Below are 17,414 nucleotides of genomic sequence, written 5' to 3'. Positions count from 1 at the left end.
ACTTCCTCAAATGGCAATGAGATCGTGCGGGTGAGCAACAACCCGAGATCGCGTCCCGGCTGATAAAGAGGTGGTGACGTTTCCAAGTGATCGGACGTTCATTCATCAATAATTAAGGTGCTCCTTATCACTGCAAAAAATATAATCTCAGTTCATTGACTGAATCGATCCGAGGATCGAATTTTGCAACTTCAGCTTTTAATTAGTATAAAAACCTCGGGATGCTCCATGATCAGTACACTTCAGTTTCTCCTTTCTTTGGACTTCTAAGAAAAGGAATCTACTGTTCAATAGCGAAACATGTTGGCTAAGCTCCTTCTCCTCGCTCTGGGTAAGTTAACAAGAATCTAGCTGAAACCAGGATCCAGTTCTAACAATTTAAAAAAAAATCTTGTTTCCAAACAGTGGGGATCAGTACTGCCTACCAGTACGAGTACCGCCGGGAGTTCTACTACAACCGACCGGAGAACAAGACCGGATTCGAGTTCGGTGCCTGGGAACCGAACCGCGAGTACGTCTACAATGTAACCTCCAAGACGATGACGGCTCTGGCTGATCTGGCCGATCAGTGGACCGGAATCGTGTCCCGTGCCTACCTGGTGGTGCGCCCGAAGGATCCGGAATACGTGGTTGTCTACGTCAAGCAGCCCGAGTATGCCGTTTTCAACGATGTGCTGCCCCAGGGATACCGCACAGAGCTCCAATACTGGAACGATCTCAAGTTCCAGCCGATGCCAATGAGCAACAAGCCATTCGCCATCCGCTATCATAAGGGAGCCATTAAGGGATTGTACGTCGAACAGACCGTTCCCAACCAGGAGGTCAACATCCTGAAGGCCTGGGCCAGTCAGCTGCAGCTCGATACTCGTGGAGCCAACCTGATCAAGTCCAAATACAACCAGCTGCCGGAAAACAACACCCTGAACGCTGTCTACAAGGTCATGGAACCAGTCGTCACTGGCGAATGTGAAACTCTGTACGATATCAACCCAATCCAGCCATTTATGATCAAGGCTAACCGCCAATGGGTTCCTCAGCCTCAGCTCCGTGAAGATGGACAGTACTTCATCCAGGTCACCAAGACCCAGAACTTCGACAAATGCGAACAGCGCATGGGATACCACTTCGGATTCTCCGGCGAGAGCGACTTCAAGCCAAACTCCAACCAGATGGGCAATGTTGCCTCCAAGTCCGTTGTCTCCAACATGTTCTTGACCGGAACTCTGTACAACTACACCATCCAATCGTCCAGCACCATCAACAAGGTTGTGATCGCCCCATCCCTGGTTAACAACGAGAAGGCCATCGTCTACTCTCAGGTCAACATGACCCTGAACAAGGTTCAGCCTTTCGAGAAACTCCCAATGGGCCCAGCTGAAGACCGTCAGGTGTTCGTTGATCTGGTCTACAGTTACAACATGGCCAACGACAAGAAGAACGCCGTTCGTCCAGGAAATGAAACCGAATCTTCGTCGTCGTCTTCATCATCGTCCTCGTCCTCTTCTTCTTCATCTTCTTCCGAATCTGACTCCTCCAGCTCGTCGAGCTCATCTGACTCCTCAAGCTCCAGCTCGGAATCCAAGGAAAACCCAAAGGTCAGCCCAGTCGAACAGTACAAGGAAGATCTGAAGCAGGCCGAGAAGCGTGGAAACCGCAACCGTCGTGATCTGGATGCCCAGAAGGAAAAGAAATACTACGAAGCCTACAAGATGGACCAGTACCGTCTGAGCCGCAAGAACGATACCTCTTCCGACTCCAGCAGCTCCGATGACTCCTCATCCAGCAGTTCCTCCAGCTCCTCGGAATCCCAAGAGAAGAAGGATCGTAGATATCCTTCTGCCTCATCTTCTTCCTCGTCTTCCTCTTCCTCATCTAGCTCCGACTCTTCCTCGTCTTCCTCCTCGGAGTCCAACTCTCTGAGCAGCGAGGAAGCTTACTACCAACCAATCCCAGAGAGCTTCAAGGAAGCCCCTCAAACTCCATTCCTGCCATACTTCACCGGATACAAGGGATCCAATGTCCAGTACGCTCGCAATGTTGATGCTCCACGCACCATCAACAAGCTGGTCCAGGAAATCGCCGATGAACTGCAAAACCCATCCACCATGCCTAAGTCTAACACCCTGAACAAGTTCAACATTCTGTCCCGTGTCATCCGCACCATGGACTACAAGGACATCTACGAGGTCGCTCAGAAGTTCTTCGTTTCCCAGAAGGAACGCAAGGAAGGAGATAACAACAGCGAGAAATTCGCCAAGCGCGTCGATGCCTGGAACACTTTCCGTGACGCCCTTGCTGAAGCTGGAACCCCCCCAGCCTTCAAGGTCATCAAGGAATTCATCGAAGAGAAGAAACTGCGTGGCCCAGAAGCCGCCAGCGTGATCGCCACCCTGCGCCAATCCATCCGTTACCCAACTGAACCGCTGATGCACGAATTCTTCCTGCTGATCACCTCAGACACCGTCCAGCACCAGGAAGGTCTTAACACCACCGCTCTGATCACTTACACTAGCTTCGTCAACCAGGCTCAAGTTAACAACCGCTCTGCCTACAACTACTACCCAGTCCACAGCTTCGGTCGCTTGGCTGATGCTGACTACAAAATCGTCGCCCACAAGGTCGTCCCATGGTTGGCCCATCAACTGCGCGAAGCTGTCAAGGAAGCCGACAGCATCAAGATCCAAGTTTATGCTCGCTCCCTCGGAAACCTCGGACACCCAGAAATCCTGAACGTCTTGGAACCATACCTGGAAGGCAAAATCCGCGTCAGCGACTACCAACGCTTGGCCATGGTTGTTGCCTTGGACAAACTGGTTGAAAACTACCCGAAATTGGCTCGCTCTGTGCTCTTCAAGATCTACCAGAACACCGCTGATGTCCATGAAGTTCGTTGTGCTGCTGTTCATCTGCTCCTCCGTGCTGATCCCCCAGCAGAGATGCTCCAACGCATGGCCGAATACACCCACCAGGACCCCAGCCGTTACGTCCGTGCTGCCGTCAAAACTGTCCTCGAATCCGCTTCCCAAGCTAAGGACTTTGATCAATACAGCGACTTGGCCCGCAACGCCCAGGCTGCCCTGAAGCTGCTGAACCCACGTGATTTCAGCCTGCAGTACTCTTCCTCCTACGTCCGTGACTACGCCATGCGTAACTTGGAAATGACCTACCGCATGTACGTCGGACAGATTGCCTCCAACGACCATGTTGTCCCCAACGGAATCCTCTACCAACTGCGCAAGAACCTCGGAGGACTTAAGCGTCACTCTACCGTCTACTACTTGGTTTCGAGCATGGAAGCTTTCTTCGACCTGATCGACAAGCAATACGATGCCAGCAGCATCCAGGAGAACTACAAATCTGCCGATTACTACTACAAGTACTACAAGCAGTTCCCCAACAAGAAGAACGAATACTTCGAAAAGTACTCCAAGGCCCATGGACCCCAGAGCGATTACTACCAGCAATTTAGCAAGAGCCAGAACGAATTCAGCGACAAGGAACCGCAGAAGTGGTCTACCACCCGCATCGCTAAGCTGTTGAACATCGACCCACAGGAAGCCGAGGAACTCGAAGGTCAAGTAATGATGAATCTGTTCAACGGTGAATACTTCATGGCTTTCAACAACCAAACTATCGAAAACATCCCACGCAAGGTCAAGGAAGTCTTCCAGGATTTGGAAGATGGTCTGAAACTGAACGTCACCAAGTTCTACCAGCAACAGGTTGTGACCCTCGCCTTCCCGTTGGCCTCTGGTCTGCCAGGTCTGTACTCTCTGAAGACCCCTACCGTTGTCAAATTCGAAACTGAAGCCGCTATCAAGACCTACCCAAGCATCCACAAGAAGCCTGCTGGACACCCAGAAACTGAAAACGACGACTTTGTCCACTTCCCACGTACCTTGAACGGATCCGTTGATGTCAACATGGTCTACCACCGTTTGGTCGACGCTAAGGTTGGATTCATCACTCCCTTCGATCATCAGCGTTACATTTCCGGTTACCAGAAGAAGGTTCAAGGATTCCTGCCTTTGAGCATTGAATTGGGCTTCGACTTTGAAAACGACCAATATGAAATCGAGATTGAACCCCTAGAACCCAAGAAGGATCAGCTGCTGTTCCATCTGAGCTCTTGGCCATACACCGGATTCAAGGACATCACTGACATGCGCCCAATTGCCGAAAGCGCCAACGCTAAGATTGTGCACCACGAAGAACAGACTGTCAAGTCTTTCGAACGTACCGTCGGTGAAGAAATGGTTGGTTTGGGACTTCGCGTTCACGCCAAGTACGATGCTGACTTCATTAACTTCAACCGCGTCATGGAGCTGGTTCAGGAACACGACTATGTTTCTGCCCTGGTCTATCCATTTGCCGTTGAAACCTACCACTATCATCAGATCAATGTGTTCTACGACGCTCAGCGCAGCCCTGCCAAGACTATCAAGTTTGTCGCTCACTACAAGGAAGGAGATTTCGATCAAGACTACCAACAGTCCGATGTCAAGCACCCGAAGGGACGCCACGCTTACTCTGGATACTACAACGAAGAAAACCTCGCTCAACCCTTCGTGTTCTCGCCCGCTAGCCAGCGTCGCCAGGAGCAGTTCATCAAGAACGCCGCTGCTGGAATCCGCAATAGCGATGTTTCTGTTTTGGATTTGGGTATCTCCTTCGAGGGTCGTCAACAGAAGAGTGAATTCGTCATGTCTGCTGCCTACGCCGACAGCCCAGTCGATGAGAAGTCCCGCTTCTTGGTCTTCTTCTCTGGAAGCCCATACACTCAGACCAAGGAATTCTTCGGAATCCCTTACAGCGGCAAACAGTTCCAAATGTGCTTCACCGCTAACAACGAATTCCCCAACGTGCCACGACTGAACTTCCTGAACGCCCTGAACAACGATGTCAACTCTCAAGTTCACTGGGAGCTGTCTTACGGTGAGAAGTGCCAGGGTGGATCCCAGGTCACCATGAAGGGTAAACTCCAGCAATCCGACCGTTACCGCCACTATCTGCGCATCTCGGAAGTTGGACAGGAATGCAAGAAACAGATGGACAACGGAGAGTACCAGCTTAAGGAGTGCCAGAATGCCACCCGCCAGGCCAGCTACATGGATCAGTACAAGTTCAACTTCGAATTCAAGAACGTCGACTCTTACTCCAAGAACCTGACCTACAAGATGGTCGACTTCGTCCAGTACATGACCTACCCATACTTCACTTCGGATTACTTCTACAAGGGCAAGAGCAACCAGCTGCAGGCCGAGTTCGAGATGGCACCATTCGGTGAATACTTCAACTTCTCCCTGTCCGCCCCTGAGTTCGCTTTCGAGATCGAGAACCAGCCAATCGACAACTACTACGCCCGGTACTTCGCCGCCGTTCACGCCGATCTGTCTGCCTACGAACGTCTCGCCACCTACGCTTACCGCGGAAACTACCAACGTGAGTATATCACTCAAAATCTGAAATACAGTTTTATAAAATGTTTTTTACTCTACAGCATCCTGCGCTATTTCCACCAAGAACATCGATACCTTCGACGGAAAGACCTACGAATACTCGATGGGACCATGCTGGCACGTGTTGGCCCACACTGTGAAGCCTGACTACGAGTACTACGCTCAGCAGTCTCACTTCCAGAACGCCGATTCCGAGTACCGCTTCAAGAACGGATTCGATGAGGATGAGCAGATCAGCATCTTGGGCCGCGTTGGAGACAACGATGAGCTCTACTTCAAGGTTATTCTCGGACAGTACAAGCAGAACGACTACAACATCGACATCATCCCAAGCGGACAAGAACTGCCAAAGGTTTACATCAATGGCAAGCCCCAACAGATCCATGAGAAATATGCCGTCGAACTGTACACCAACGACAACGGAGGTGACCAGCCACTGTTCCGTGCCTATGCTCTGCCAGGCAAGGAGCTCGAAATCAGCATTCGCGATGATGATCTGAAGATTGTGTTCGATGGCAAGCGTGCTCGCATCTTTGCCGATCAATCGTACTATGGAGACTTTGTCGGTCTGTGCGGAACCAACGACGGTGAAGTGTACAACGACTTTGTTACCCCCGATCAGTGCTACATGACCAAGCCCGAATACTTCGCTGCTTCGTACGCCATCACCGGACAACAATGCGAAGGCCGCGCCAAGGCTTTCAACATCGCCTACCAACAGAAGGCCAAGGAAGATTGCGTCCGCGAAGAAGTCTACTACGGAAATGTGATCAGCGAACAGGAAGCTGGCCGCAAGCGTTACCGTTTCTACAACCACAACGTCGAAGAATCTTCCAGCTCTAGCTCCTCTTCCAGCGATTCTTCGTCTTCCTCCTCCTCCGAATCGAACTCCAAGGCTTCGTCCTCCAGCGAGAACTCCAGCTCGTCCAGCTCCTCTGAGGAACAGCAAAAGGAATACCATCCCCACCAGCACGATCACACCGTGAAGAAGTGCGAGATCAAGCACCAGCACCAGTTCATCGATCGCGACGGCAAGATCTGCTTCACCCTGCGCCCTCTGCCAGTCTGCGCCAGTGGATGCGTCGCCACCGACAAGCCCACCAAGTACGTCGATGTGCACTGCCGTGATGCCTCCGACCCAGCTGCCAACCTGTACAAGAAGCAAATCCTGAAGGGACAATCCCCGGATCTGTCTTCCCGCACGGTGTCGAAGACCGTCAAGTTCAACATCCCCAAGGAGTGCGTCCACAGCCAGTAAGAAGCTGCTGCTGCCGTTCTACCTTTGAGGGTGTTTGAAGAAAAAACCATATGACTTTGGCCATGTTTTAGGACAATAAAAATAATACAGCAATTAATGAAAATCGATTGTTTTAACTTTTTTAATCAGTGGTTGAAGGGTGCTCTATTGCATTATGCCTGAAAGAAATCTATCCTTGAAAAAACTGCTACTTATCGAGAATTTAGGCCTTATGGTTACCTTCTTGAATATAAGCATCTGTATTATAATCTTTGTATTTCTTACTCATTGCAACGTTATATCGTTGTATATCCTCGGTCTCAATCTGGTGTCATAAACGATGCAGCAAAATCCAAAGTTCAACGAATTATTCTCGTAAATTTTTAAGGCTATTATCATTCAGGTTTGTTATAGTGGCGGGCAGTTTCTATAAATAGACATACTAACATATCATTGCATCTAAAGCATTTCAAAATAAAAACATTCATAATATTGTGTCTACCAGGGATGCGTAGAGCTCAAAAGTAGTTTTTTATCCTTTTTTTCTTTACTTAGCTTTTTTGGACGTTGCCAGCTCCGTTATTGATAAATTTTAAATGAGAAATTAGTGCGATACCTTGAGTAACGTTTATTTCAGACGCTATTTATTTTTTAAACATAGAAAAATATTTTAGGAATAAATGAGTAAAGGTGTATATAGGTGTTTATGAAATCTGTTCTACTAATCCAGTTATAATTAGAAAAGTTTCGTCAAGGATTATCTTCGAATAAGTTATAATTCATACATTTGACGTTTCCGAAATTTTTACGTCTTTTTCAAAGAACATAGCAAGTTGAACACATATACACCGAGTTCTTACGAAAGAAGAATATTTCGGCCTTTAAGGATCAACTCGAGTTTCAATTTCCCTTTCACTTTGGTATAGTAAAATATTAATACAATTTTTCCTCTCTCTTTTTTCAGGTAAGTGCCCCAGAGGATGAATTGTCATCATCAAAAACACTGTGGACAGGTATGGGTACTTTTTAACAGTTTCATGGCGAGGCAGAATGAAAAAAAAAACCTTTTTATTTTTATTCATTTTATTTATTGATTTGTTGACTCCTGAGAGATACAATGAAAATGTGGGAGTTGGTTTAGCATTCTGGGAATATGTCGACATCATCGGAGTTGGTACCTTGGGCACAGTTGTGAGGTAGAGATGGACGACGGGGTGTTGAATTACGGTTTTCTTCAATTCAACGACGCTTGGTATCAGGAACAGGCACAATAAGCTGGGTTGGGCGAGGTGTAACTTTCGGTAGCGGAAGATCTTTGAAATCTGAGCGCATTTCGCTGCGAATAAGCTTTCCTCCATTTCATTTTTCACCAACGTTTTAAATTAGTCAAATCATCAGTAGCTGAAGAAACCGATGTTATGGCATTTTTGAAACGAGCAATCGAAGCAGATTTTTGCAACTTGTACAAATCCAGAGTAGGTGAAGGTTCTTGGCTTTCCCCACTGACCATACTGACTGGACACTCGATTTCGTTTTCTGGATAATTTTTCCAACAGAACGCAATGTCGATTCCAGAGTGCGCATCGATCGATTTGAAGAAATGCTATCCCTGTTAGGAAATGCCACCCAACTTTAAAATAAAAACAGGCAATTTCTACGATAAAATCGGACTAAACAGGTACATTTTTTCTACAGGGCATTTTTGTCAAATTTTTCAGGTTCGCCATCTGCCGTCGGTATTGCGAACTTACAAAATCTGACAAAAAAAAAATTAGATAGAAAATGGTTGAATTTTTGTTCTAAGTGTCATGTCAGTGTGGTCAGTGCTATAAATGTCAGTTTTTCAAACCAGCCGTTGCTCGCTTCTGATTTTCGAATAACATTTCCAAACGGCATTATTGTTGTTGAAAATTTACTGACCAACATATGAAATGAAACGAACAGAAAGCATTGATACCAGAATGTAAGTGGAACAAATAAATCAAGCATTATTCGGTCGTTTTTCGAATTGCTAAAAATCGTCTAAAAATTAAGAAAAGACATACCAGTGGCAATTATATTTATTCAATTCCATCTTAAGATGAAATATCGATATGTGTCATTGTCTTTGTATACGTCAGTGAGCAGATTTATCTGCGCGCAAATTATTTGCACAGGGGTCTAAATAGATGCAATCAGCGCAGTTTGTTAAATATGGCAACGGTGCGTATGAATGTTGATTTTTTGGTAGAAATAATTTGAAGTAACTAAACTCTTATGTTGGTCCTTTTTTCTTATACTCCCTTTTCAACTTTTACCACGTGATTGTTTACATGAAGAATATTATGGTATTAGTGAGTACGAGATTTTTATCTGTCAAATCAGATTCCCGAAGAAGTCTAAAAATTCCTGCAATTTACAATAGAATGCTTTCATTTTTATCGGCAACAGCCCATTCATCTCGAAAAAATATTTAAAATACTAGAAAAAGACCTTAAAGTTGATTCTTCTTACTTTTTAAAAGATCTCTGAAGTATAAAGCCGTAGTAAAATGAGTTTTGAATTCATCGAATATTTACACCTTTTTGATTACATTTTTTCCTAACTACAAAACGTCACACAATTACCTGGCATCGCGGATAGTATCTATTGTTATGTTTGCTAGGATGTTTAGGATAACCAGTGATGAAGCAGCAGGAAAATGCCGAATATATTGACGGTTTGAATGAACTCGTTGTGCTTTGACGAACTTGAAAACCCCCAAGAAGCTAATCCAAAAAAAACTTAAATTTGAGGTTTTAATCTATATATATAAAAAGCAATTTCTGTGTGTTTGTTTTTTTGTTTGTTTTTTGTCCTCTATAGACTCAGCCGTCTGAAGAACTAGAGAGCTGAAATTTGGCATGTGTATTCATGAGGACCAGGAATGATGAAAAATGTTTTCAGATTTTCGGATAACCCCTTCTGAAGGGGGTCGTTGATACAAGACAAATATTGTTTTCTGGATATTCAAGTTATTTTTCGTTGGATTGTGATGAAAATTTGCACATAAGGGTTTTGCGAGATGGCGGAAACTTTAGTAAGTGTATGAAAAAATACTGAAATTTGTTAATCTACCATTTTTCCTTCAAGTTATTTTAGTGATTGTATCCCATTTACCCGAAAACCATTGCCCAGAATGAATTTTTCCCAGAATGACAAATACCCAAAATCAAACCCCAGAATGAACCATTTCCCAGAAAAAAATTCCCCAGAATGCACCATTTACCAGAATTTTTTTTCCCAGAATGGACCATTTCCCAGAATTTGTTTCCCCAGAATGGAACATTTACCAGAATGGCACAAATCCCAGATTTTTCCCCTAGTATTTTTATTTGTTTTTTTTTTCTAATGAATTCTTGAATATTTCATATGATTCGAAATTATTTTTTTTCAAAATGATTTTTTAAATGAAACTACGACTTTGAAATTTTCCAAATAAATTTATCCTTGAACCAATATTGTGCTTTGTTTATGGTTTGGGTACTTTAATTGATTCAATGCTTACCATGGTCCTTTAAAAATTCGTTTTGGTATCCGACTCCTCACGCTGCGCGTTCGAACTTGAAAGACGTTTTGTCCTTCACGCTGTCGCGTGGCGGACGGGGCTAAGGGATCACCCCTAGCTTTCACGCAGACCTAGGAAGCCCCGGCAGACCTAGACCAATGTCTTAGGGCCGCCGCTTCCGACGGCGGGTCGGCGGCCTCCTCGGATTTGGGAGCTTCGGCGGCTTTGTGCCGCCTCAGCCCCTTCATCCTCGTTGGTTGCGGCCTTGCCGCAAAAGAATAAAGTTATGAAACCCCTTTTTTTTTGTAACAATTTCTTTTTTTTAAATAATTTCTAGTAAGGATAAATGTTTTCAATTTTCTGGGAAATGGTCCTTCTGGCGAAAAAATTTCTGGTACATGGTTCATTCTGGTGAAAAAATTTCTGGGAAATGGTACATTCTGGCGAAAATTTTTCTGGGGAATGGTTCGTCTGGGGGAAAAAATTCTGGGGAATGCTTCATTCTGGCGATTGGAATTCTGGGGATTTTTCATTCTGGGCAATGGTTTTCGGGTAAATGGAGTACAACCATTTTAGTAGTAAAACCTCATGCATACAAATGAAATTATATGTTCATGAAAGTTGAAAGATTGTACTGTATAATGTGTATATATTTTTGTTTTGATATGTTAGCAACTTTCAGAGATATTAAATAATAAAAACATGCAATTTTTAAAATAAAACACCCAAAAAGTAACATTAAAATTCAAAATAGTGACTTAACACCTTCAATGAAGTTGTTTAGTTTTACAATTATCAAAACTCTCTCATACAAAGTTAGCTTCAAAACACGCTTCGAAAAAAGTTAGACGAATTTTTATTTTTTTGAGGATAATTTTCTAAAAAATGTCTTTAAAACATGTTTTTTAAAAAGATAGAGCTTTGGCGCCTTCAACAAAGTTTTTTAAAATGTGATGATCTACAACTTTTTTGAAAACATCATAGTGATAAAATGATAAATATAAAAAATAGAAAAATTATCTTGCTTATAGGTGAATTGACAAGAAAAAAAGTACCATAAAGCTATTTTGACATGCAAGCCTTCAAAAAGCCCATGATCACGTTTTTCGAATTTTAATGTACTGCTGTGCTGTGGGGCGAAAATTTGAATAACGTGTGGTAAAAGTACGACCGTTAAAAATTCCACATTTCTGAATGAAGTCAAGTGAAATATAATGTCATTCTTTGCTTTTAGCAGCAGCTTCTGTGTTCGCTTGTGATACAAATCCGAAGCATGGACGAACTTCGTACTTTTGCCCCTTCAATATTTCTTGTGTTTCACATATTTATTACTGTGCAAAGCAGGGACACATTTAAGAAATTTTTTCTTCGGCATTTGACAGTGATTGAAAACAACTAAATAAACACATTAATCCTTTTATTGAAAGCCAGAGTTTTATTGCATAAACATATTGGCCGTTATTTTAAATATAACATCATTTATGTTCAAAAACAACTTAACCTTATTTTTCGGAGTATAAACTTATACGAGTAAAAATTATGCCTGGATGTAGGCAGTCCAATTTATTATTTAACCACACCTGAGTTTTGAATCTTACTGTTATCGGTTTATGATAATCTCAAAACGTAATTTCACCCCATATTACCACTCGCTTAGAATTATGTAAAAGGAAACATTTCAAGGAAACATCAAATTTCATTGGGATCCTGTATGTGTTTATGTTCGATTGTCATTTATGTCAATTTTGTCAATTGCGAAATGTTTGTCCATTTTTTTAATTTTGTCAATTTTGTCAGTTTTGTCAATTTTGTCAATTTTGTCAATTTTGTTAATTTTGTCAATTTTGTCAATTTTGTCAACTTTGTCAATTTTGTCAATTTTGTCAATTTTGTCAATTTTGTCAATTTTGTCAATTTTGTCAATTTTGTCAATTTTGTCAATTTTGTCAATTTTGTCAATTTTGTCAATTTCGTCAATTTTGTCAATTTTGTCAATATTTTCAATTTTGTCAATATTGTTAATTTTTTCAAATTTGACAATTTTGTCAATTTTGTCAATTTTGTCAATTTTGTCAATTTTGTCAATTTTGTCAATTTTGTCAATTTTGTCAATTTTGTCAATTTTGTCAATTTTGTCAATTTTGTCAATTTTGTCAATTTTGTCAATTTTGTCAATTTTGTCAATTTTGTCAATTTTGTCAATTTTGTCAATTTTGTCAATTTTGTCAATTTTGTCAATTTTGTCAATTTTGTCAATTTTGTCAATTTTGTCAATTTTGTCAATTTTGTCAATTTTGTCAATTTTGTGAATGGTGTCAATTTTTTTTAATTTTTTCAATTTTTTCAATTTTTTTCAATTTCTCAATTTTCTCAAATTTTTGTATAACGACTATAATCGAAAATAAAAAAAAATTCTCAATTTTGTCAATTTTGCCAATTTTGTCAATTTGGTCAATTTTGTCAATTTTGTAATTTTTTTCAATTTTCTCAATTTTGTTCAGTTTATCAGTATTGTTATTTTTGTCAATTATGACATTTTTGTGATTTTTTTTTTTGTCCAGTTTGTTTTTTTTTTATCTTTTGTTTTTTCATCCTTTTCGTCGTGTTTATATTTTTCATTTGTCATTTATCTTTTGCATATCTTTTCAAGGTTGTTTATTTGTATAGCAATGTTTAAGAACTTCGTTTTTCAATATTGATTTACATTATTTTCGTTGTCCTGTGAATGTACTGATGGAGTTTTGGACATTAGCCAAAGAGGATGGCTTTTATTTCTGTTTCCTGCAAGGGAGTGAGATTCAACTACTTTGTATTAGATAGAAGACAGGGACTAAAACTTATTTGTAAAACATTTTCATTCATTGAATGAAAATTCAGGATCCAGAAAACTAGTCATAGAAAAGAACCCAAGCAACCAAAAGTTCGGATAACATTCCTCTATCAGGTTTGATCAGCTTAATCGAGTATGCTAATACAACTTTTTTTCAGCTCAATTTTTAAGTAGTTAAACGAACTTTAAAGTTGACAAAAAGTTCGCATAAATCGTCAAACGACTTCTAACCAGCTTCAAAATCCACTTTATAAGTAGCATAAAAATCGAAAAAAATTCTCTTTCGCTCCTTCAATTGCCTTCTCAAGTCTGCTATTTTGATTCGTATTAAATCATCTATATTTGTTACTAACTCCCATTACATTTAAAATACATGTTCTTACCAAGCCTCGAACCCGAGCTCACCGCTTGAAAGTTGAGATCCATACTTATTGCCCTATATGAACATCATGAGTTGGCAACAATTTTACTCGATGTGATGATTTTCTTTAAAACGACTTTCAGGTTCTTTATTTCTACTTAATTCCCACTTTCAAGCTGTTAAAAAGTTCTTCCGGAACTTAATATGTACTTCATATAGTTGTTTCCCAAGTAACGAATGTGTTTATTTATGCAAACACGTGTTGAAGTTCGAAAAAAGTAGAGTTTAGCCTTTAAATCTACTTCAAAGTTTCTATAATACGAAGTTGCTTTTGAACGCCCGTTGGAACTAATTAAAAACTTTCAAGTTTACAAAATAGTACAACAGAGACTTTTTACGAACTATTGAGCTGTACAAAAAGACTTGCAACCCTTTGATAGCTACTTGATTTTGAAAAAAATGAGAAGTACGTAACAAGTAGATTGTTTTTCTTCATACAAACTTTAAAGTTCCCAAAAAGTAGAAACAGAAACCAAAACAGTACTTCAAAGCTTTTTTTGAGTATTGGCTGAACTTGATAAAGAATGAAGTTCCATGGACCTCGAAAAAGCATTTTGAACAGCAAAAAAGTTCCACAGAACTTTTGTACAGCTATATATGAACTTATTAGTTCGTTCCTTAAGTGATATTCGAACTTTTGGTTGCTTGGGAAGGTTTCTGACCTATGCTCACAGTTCTTAATGCATTTCAATTCTGAAAGTTTACATCGAACTTTTGAGCGAGCTCATCGTGATTTATCAATGAATTCATATGTATGTTCCGTATTAGTCAGACCCGTGTTTTCAGCGAGTGCCCATTTTAGGAACCTAGAAACGGCCAAGATTTCGGTCAATAGTTTGAAAGCTTTCATCTGAAGTCAATAACAGTTCTAGAGCCAAAACTTCTTCTTTTGCACTCTAGACAAGTAAACAATCACATTTTTAGAAGCATAGCGAAAGCTCAAGTTGCTGGAAGGCTGAAATCATCTTGGTAAAAAAATGGAATGAACTGGCTATTGAAGTGATATAACGTTAATTTTACAAGAAAACAATATTTCGTTGCAATAAGTTCGTTTGTTGCGCCACTGACTTTTTTGTCAACAATATTTGGTGTGTCAACCCTTCCTAGGTTATACCCACATGCATACAAAGTCACAGGCCTACCCTCATACGGAAGCCCAGCAGGTTGCCTCTGATCACATCTGACATGTGCTCATAATTCGTGCTCAATTTATGTCGGCTCTTGGATTTGTATTTTGATTGTTATTTTTTCGCTTCGTCTGCTATATCTGGGAAGGGCGTCTCACTCACGGAAGGCGACAGCGACACCTGCAAGTCGCTAGTAGAATGAAGCTGGATGCATTTAACAGGTTCGACAGATGAAGAACGGCTCATGCAAACTGAACTTTATCTCTGTCTCTTCTATCATTCAGAAGTGGAAGGACACACGAGGAAATCTTGCATATTGTTTGTGGCACGCGATTTTCCCGTTGATGCACTTTAAATCACGTCACTTTCAATTAGGCACTGGAGTTGCTTTGTTTCCATTAGAAGGCACGTTTCCTTGAAATTCTTAGATTCAGATACGACGGAAGCCCTAATTGAAACGGTTCCCAGGGGCGTGTTGTGAGATTGATTTCCTTGTAAAACTGATCCTGAACCTGGCCTGGCCTAACAAACTAGTTACTCGATCAACCTGCATCTTCAGGACCTAAACCTGTCACCAACGTTGATCAATGGTCGTAAATCTGTACCTGGTAATGGCTCAATATCCGTGAGCGATTTATGAACCCTCCTTTTGGAAAAAGGAAAAAAAATAATATGCTATCCCCACCAATATTCATGCATAAAACGATCAAGAACGGACCGATTACAGGGAGTCAGCTTCTAGCAGCAGCCCCCAACTAACTAGAACCAATCAATTTGCAGGCTTGACCTTATCCATCACACCGTCGTCGTCCTGCGGCCAGCAACCGTTTTGGCCAACCGACGATACAGACGTCAGACGGTTCTTGTTTGCCGCAGGAAGTATTAAGCTTAATTAAGACGTTCTCATTAGAATAAATTCTCCATTCTCCATTCATGAAACCGAGAAGGTGATTTATATGTTTGCTCATCGAAAATAACAAGCGAGCGCCCGTCCATGGGGAAATGGCTGAATTGTTTCTAACCCGGTCATTAATAAGTCAATGGGAATTTCGTACTCGAGAACGTGAATGGACGTTTATGATTAGATTCTCATTAACATACAGTCAACGCTCTTGTTGACTTAAGATTGACTGATATTTTTTATTCATTCAATTTGGAAAAATGTGCAAATCCATTTTTCAAAAATTTCGATTAACAATAATTGGGTGTATGCGAACTTGTTTTATTGGAAACTTGGTCATTCGTTTTTTAAAGGCGTTTGGTTGCTGAAAAGAGAGTCTCTTTCCCTTCCATGGCGACCGTCAAAAAAAGTGCGTGATGACTTTTAACAGCATGCGTCAGTTTTGAACGTATCCAGAAACATCCGAGCAGCGACCATAACTGTAGTAGATTTTGATAATCGTTGTTGTTGACTTTGTTTATTGACCTGTGCAACCTGTCACGACGGTGCAGAGTGACGCATTTCGAGGAGCGGCGGCAACTGCTGCAGCGGCAAATGGATTCGATTCAATTCGCAAGCGACAACTGTTGGAGGCTGTTTCGGGTTTTCAATGTTGAACCAGAGTCAAATTTCGGCGCGGCATGTTCTTGACAAGGAGCTTCCCTGTTGCACTGGAAATCCAGAAGAGTGGCCTCTATTTATCGCAAGCTACATGAGCTCCAGCAGGATCTGTGGGTTCAGCGATGAGGAAAACATGTTGCGGCTTCAGTGATGCCTGAAGTGAGAGCTTTGAAAGCAGTACGCTGGCGTTTGATGCATCCCCAAAATTAGCCAGGAGTGTTCGAGCTGTTGAAGAACCTATTCGGGAGACACGAAGCTAAGATCCGGGTATTGCAGCCACCAAAGGAGGAAAAGCTGCAGACGCTCATAGACTTCGGCATAGCTGTTCACAATGTATGTGCCACCATTACTGCCTTCGGCTTGGACGACTACATGTTCGATGTGTCTCTTCCCAGCAGCTGATCAGCAATCTTCCGACATCCTACAGGTTGAGCTGGGAGTTTGGTGAATGGCTGGGAATGGTAGTTCAGGCGACGAGCACTTTTACGTTGCCTTCAATAAATGATCCAAAGGTAGAAAGGCGTGGGAGAAAGGACGAGAACTTCATCAATGTGCACTCGAAAACTTGTTGCTGCATCGACGCTCCACCGATGGAACGTCCTAGTACTGTGCTAAATAAAAGTCCAGGAGTTGCGTCGTGTGTCAAAAGGATTGCAGTGGAATGTCGGAAGTTCCTCGATTTGGATGTTGGATCCCGCTGAAAGATTGTAAAGGAGCAGAATATGTGTAGGAAATGCCTGCGTAGGCACTATGGAGCGTGCCAGGTGAAGGAGCCATGCGAAAAAAATGAGTGTACGTTTGAGCACAGCAGTCTGCTTCACGATGACAAGCGTCATAGCAGGCTGACGAATCGTACAGAAAACTACAAGCAAGGTCTTTAAAATATTAGGTTCTCTAACTTTTTCAGTAAGTAGGCGTGAAGATGTGGAGTGGGGTGTTGCTCGTTATCTTTGTTTACAAATTATAAGTGTGCTAAAATGAAAAGGCAAGCTTGTTCCGTTTCGTTCCGGTGACTATTTACGGTAGGAGAAAGCAAGTCAAAACCTATGCGTTCCTCGACGATGGATCGTCGGCTACTCTTCATGGATCACAGTCTGCTGAAGGAGTTAGGGTTGAAAGGCACTTGCCATCCGTTTTGCCTTGATTGGAGTGGTGGTCATAGCCGCGAAGAAAACAAATCGGTCGTGATATCTGTGAAGATTTCCGGGATCAGCGGAGTACCTGATGTGTTCGAGATGCCAGAGGTTCGTACG

At 42.0% G+C, this 17,414-nt stretch overlaps 2 protein-coding genes across 2 annotated transcripts in view; both read left to right on the top strand.

Annotated features, from left to right (window-relative positions):
* LOC129756623 (A disintegrin and metalloproteinase with thrombospondin motifs 9) overlaps window positions 1-17,414 on the top strand; it is a 935,923-nt gene that overhangs the window by 610,571 nt on the left and 307,938 nt on the right. The window lies entirely within an intron of this gene.
* On the top strand, window positions 165-6,758 carry LOC129756606 (vitellogenin-A1-like). The gene is made up of 3 exons (XM_055753518.1): window positions 165-331; window positions 406-5,442; window positions 5,501-6,758. The coding sequence occupies exons 1-3, from the start codon at window positions 301-303 to the stop codon at window positions 6,715-6,717; spliced, it is 6,285 nt and encodes a 2,094-aa protein (XP_055609493.1). The 5' UTR covers window positions 165-300; the 3' UTR covers window positions 6,718-6,758.

Source organism: Uranotaenia lowii, chromosome 3 (assembly GCF_029784155.1).
Source record: "Uranotaenia lowii strain MFRU-FL chromosome 3, ASM2978415v1, whole genome shotgun sequence".
NCBI lineage: Eukaryota > Metazoa > Arthropoda > Insecta > Diptera > Culicidae > Uranotaenia > Uranotaenia lowii.
Note: the sequence above shows the minus strand (reverse complement) of the source record. Positions and strands in the feature narration are given on the sequence as shown.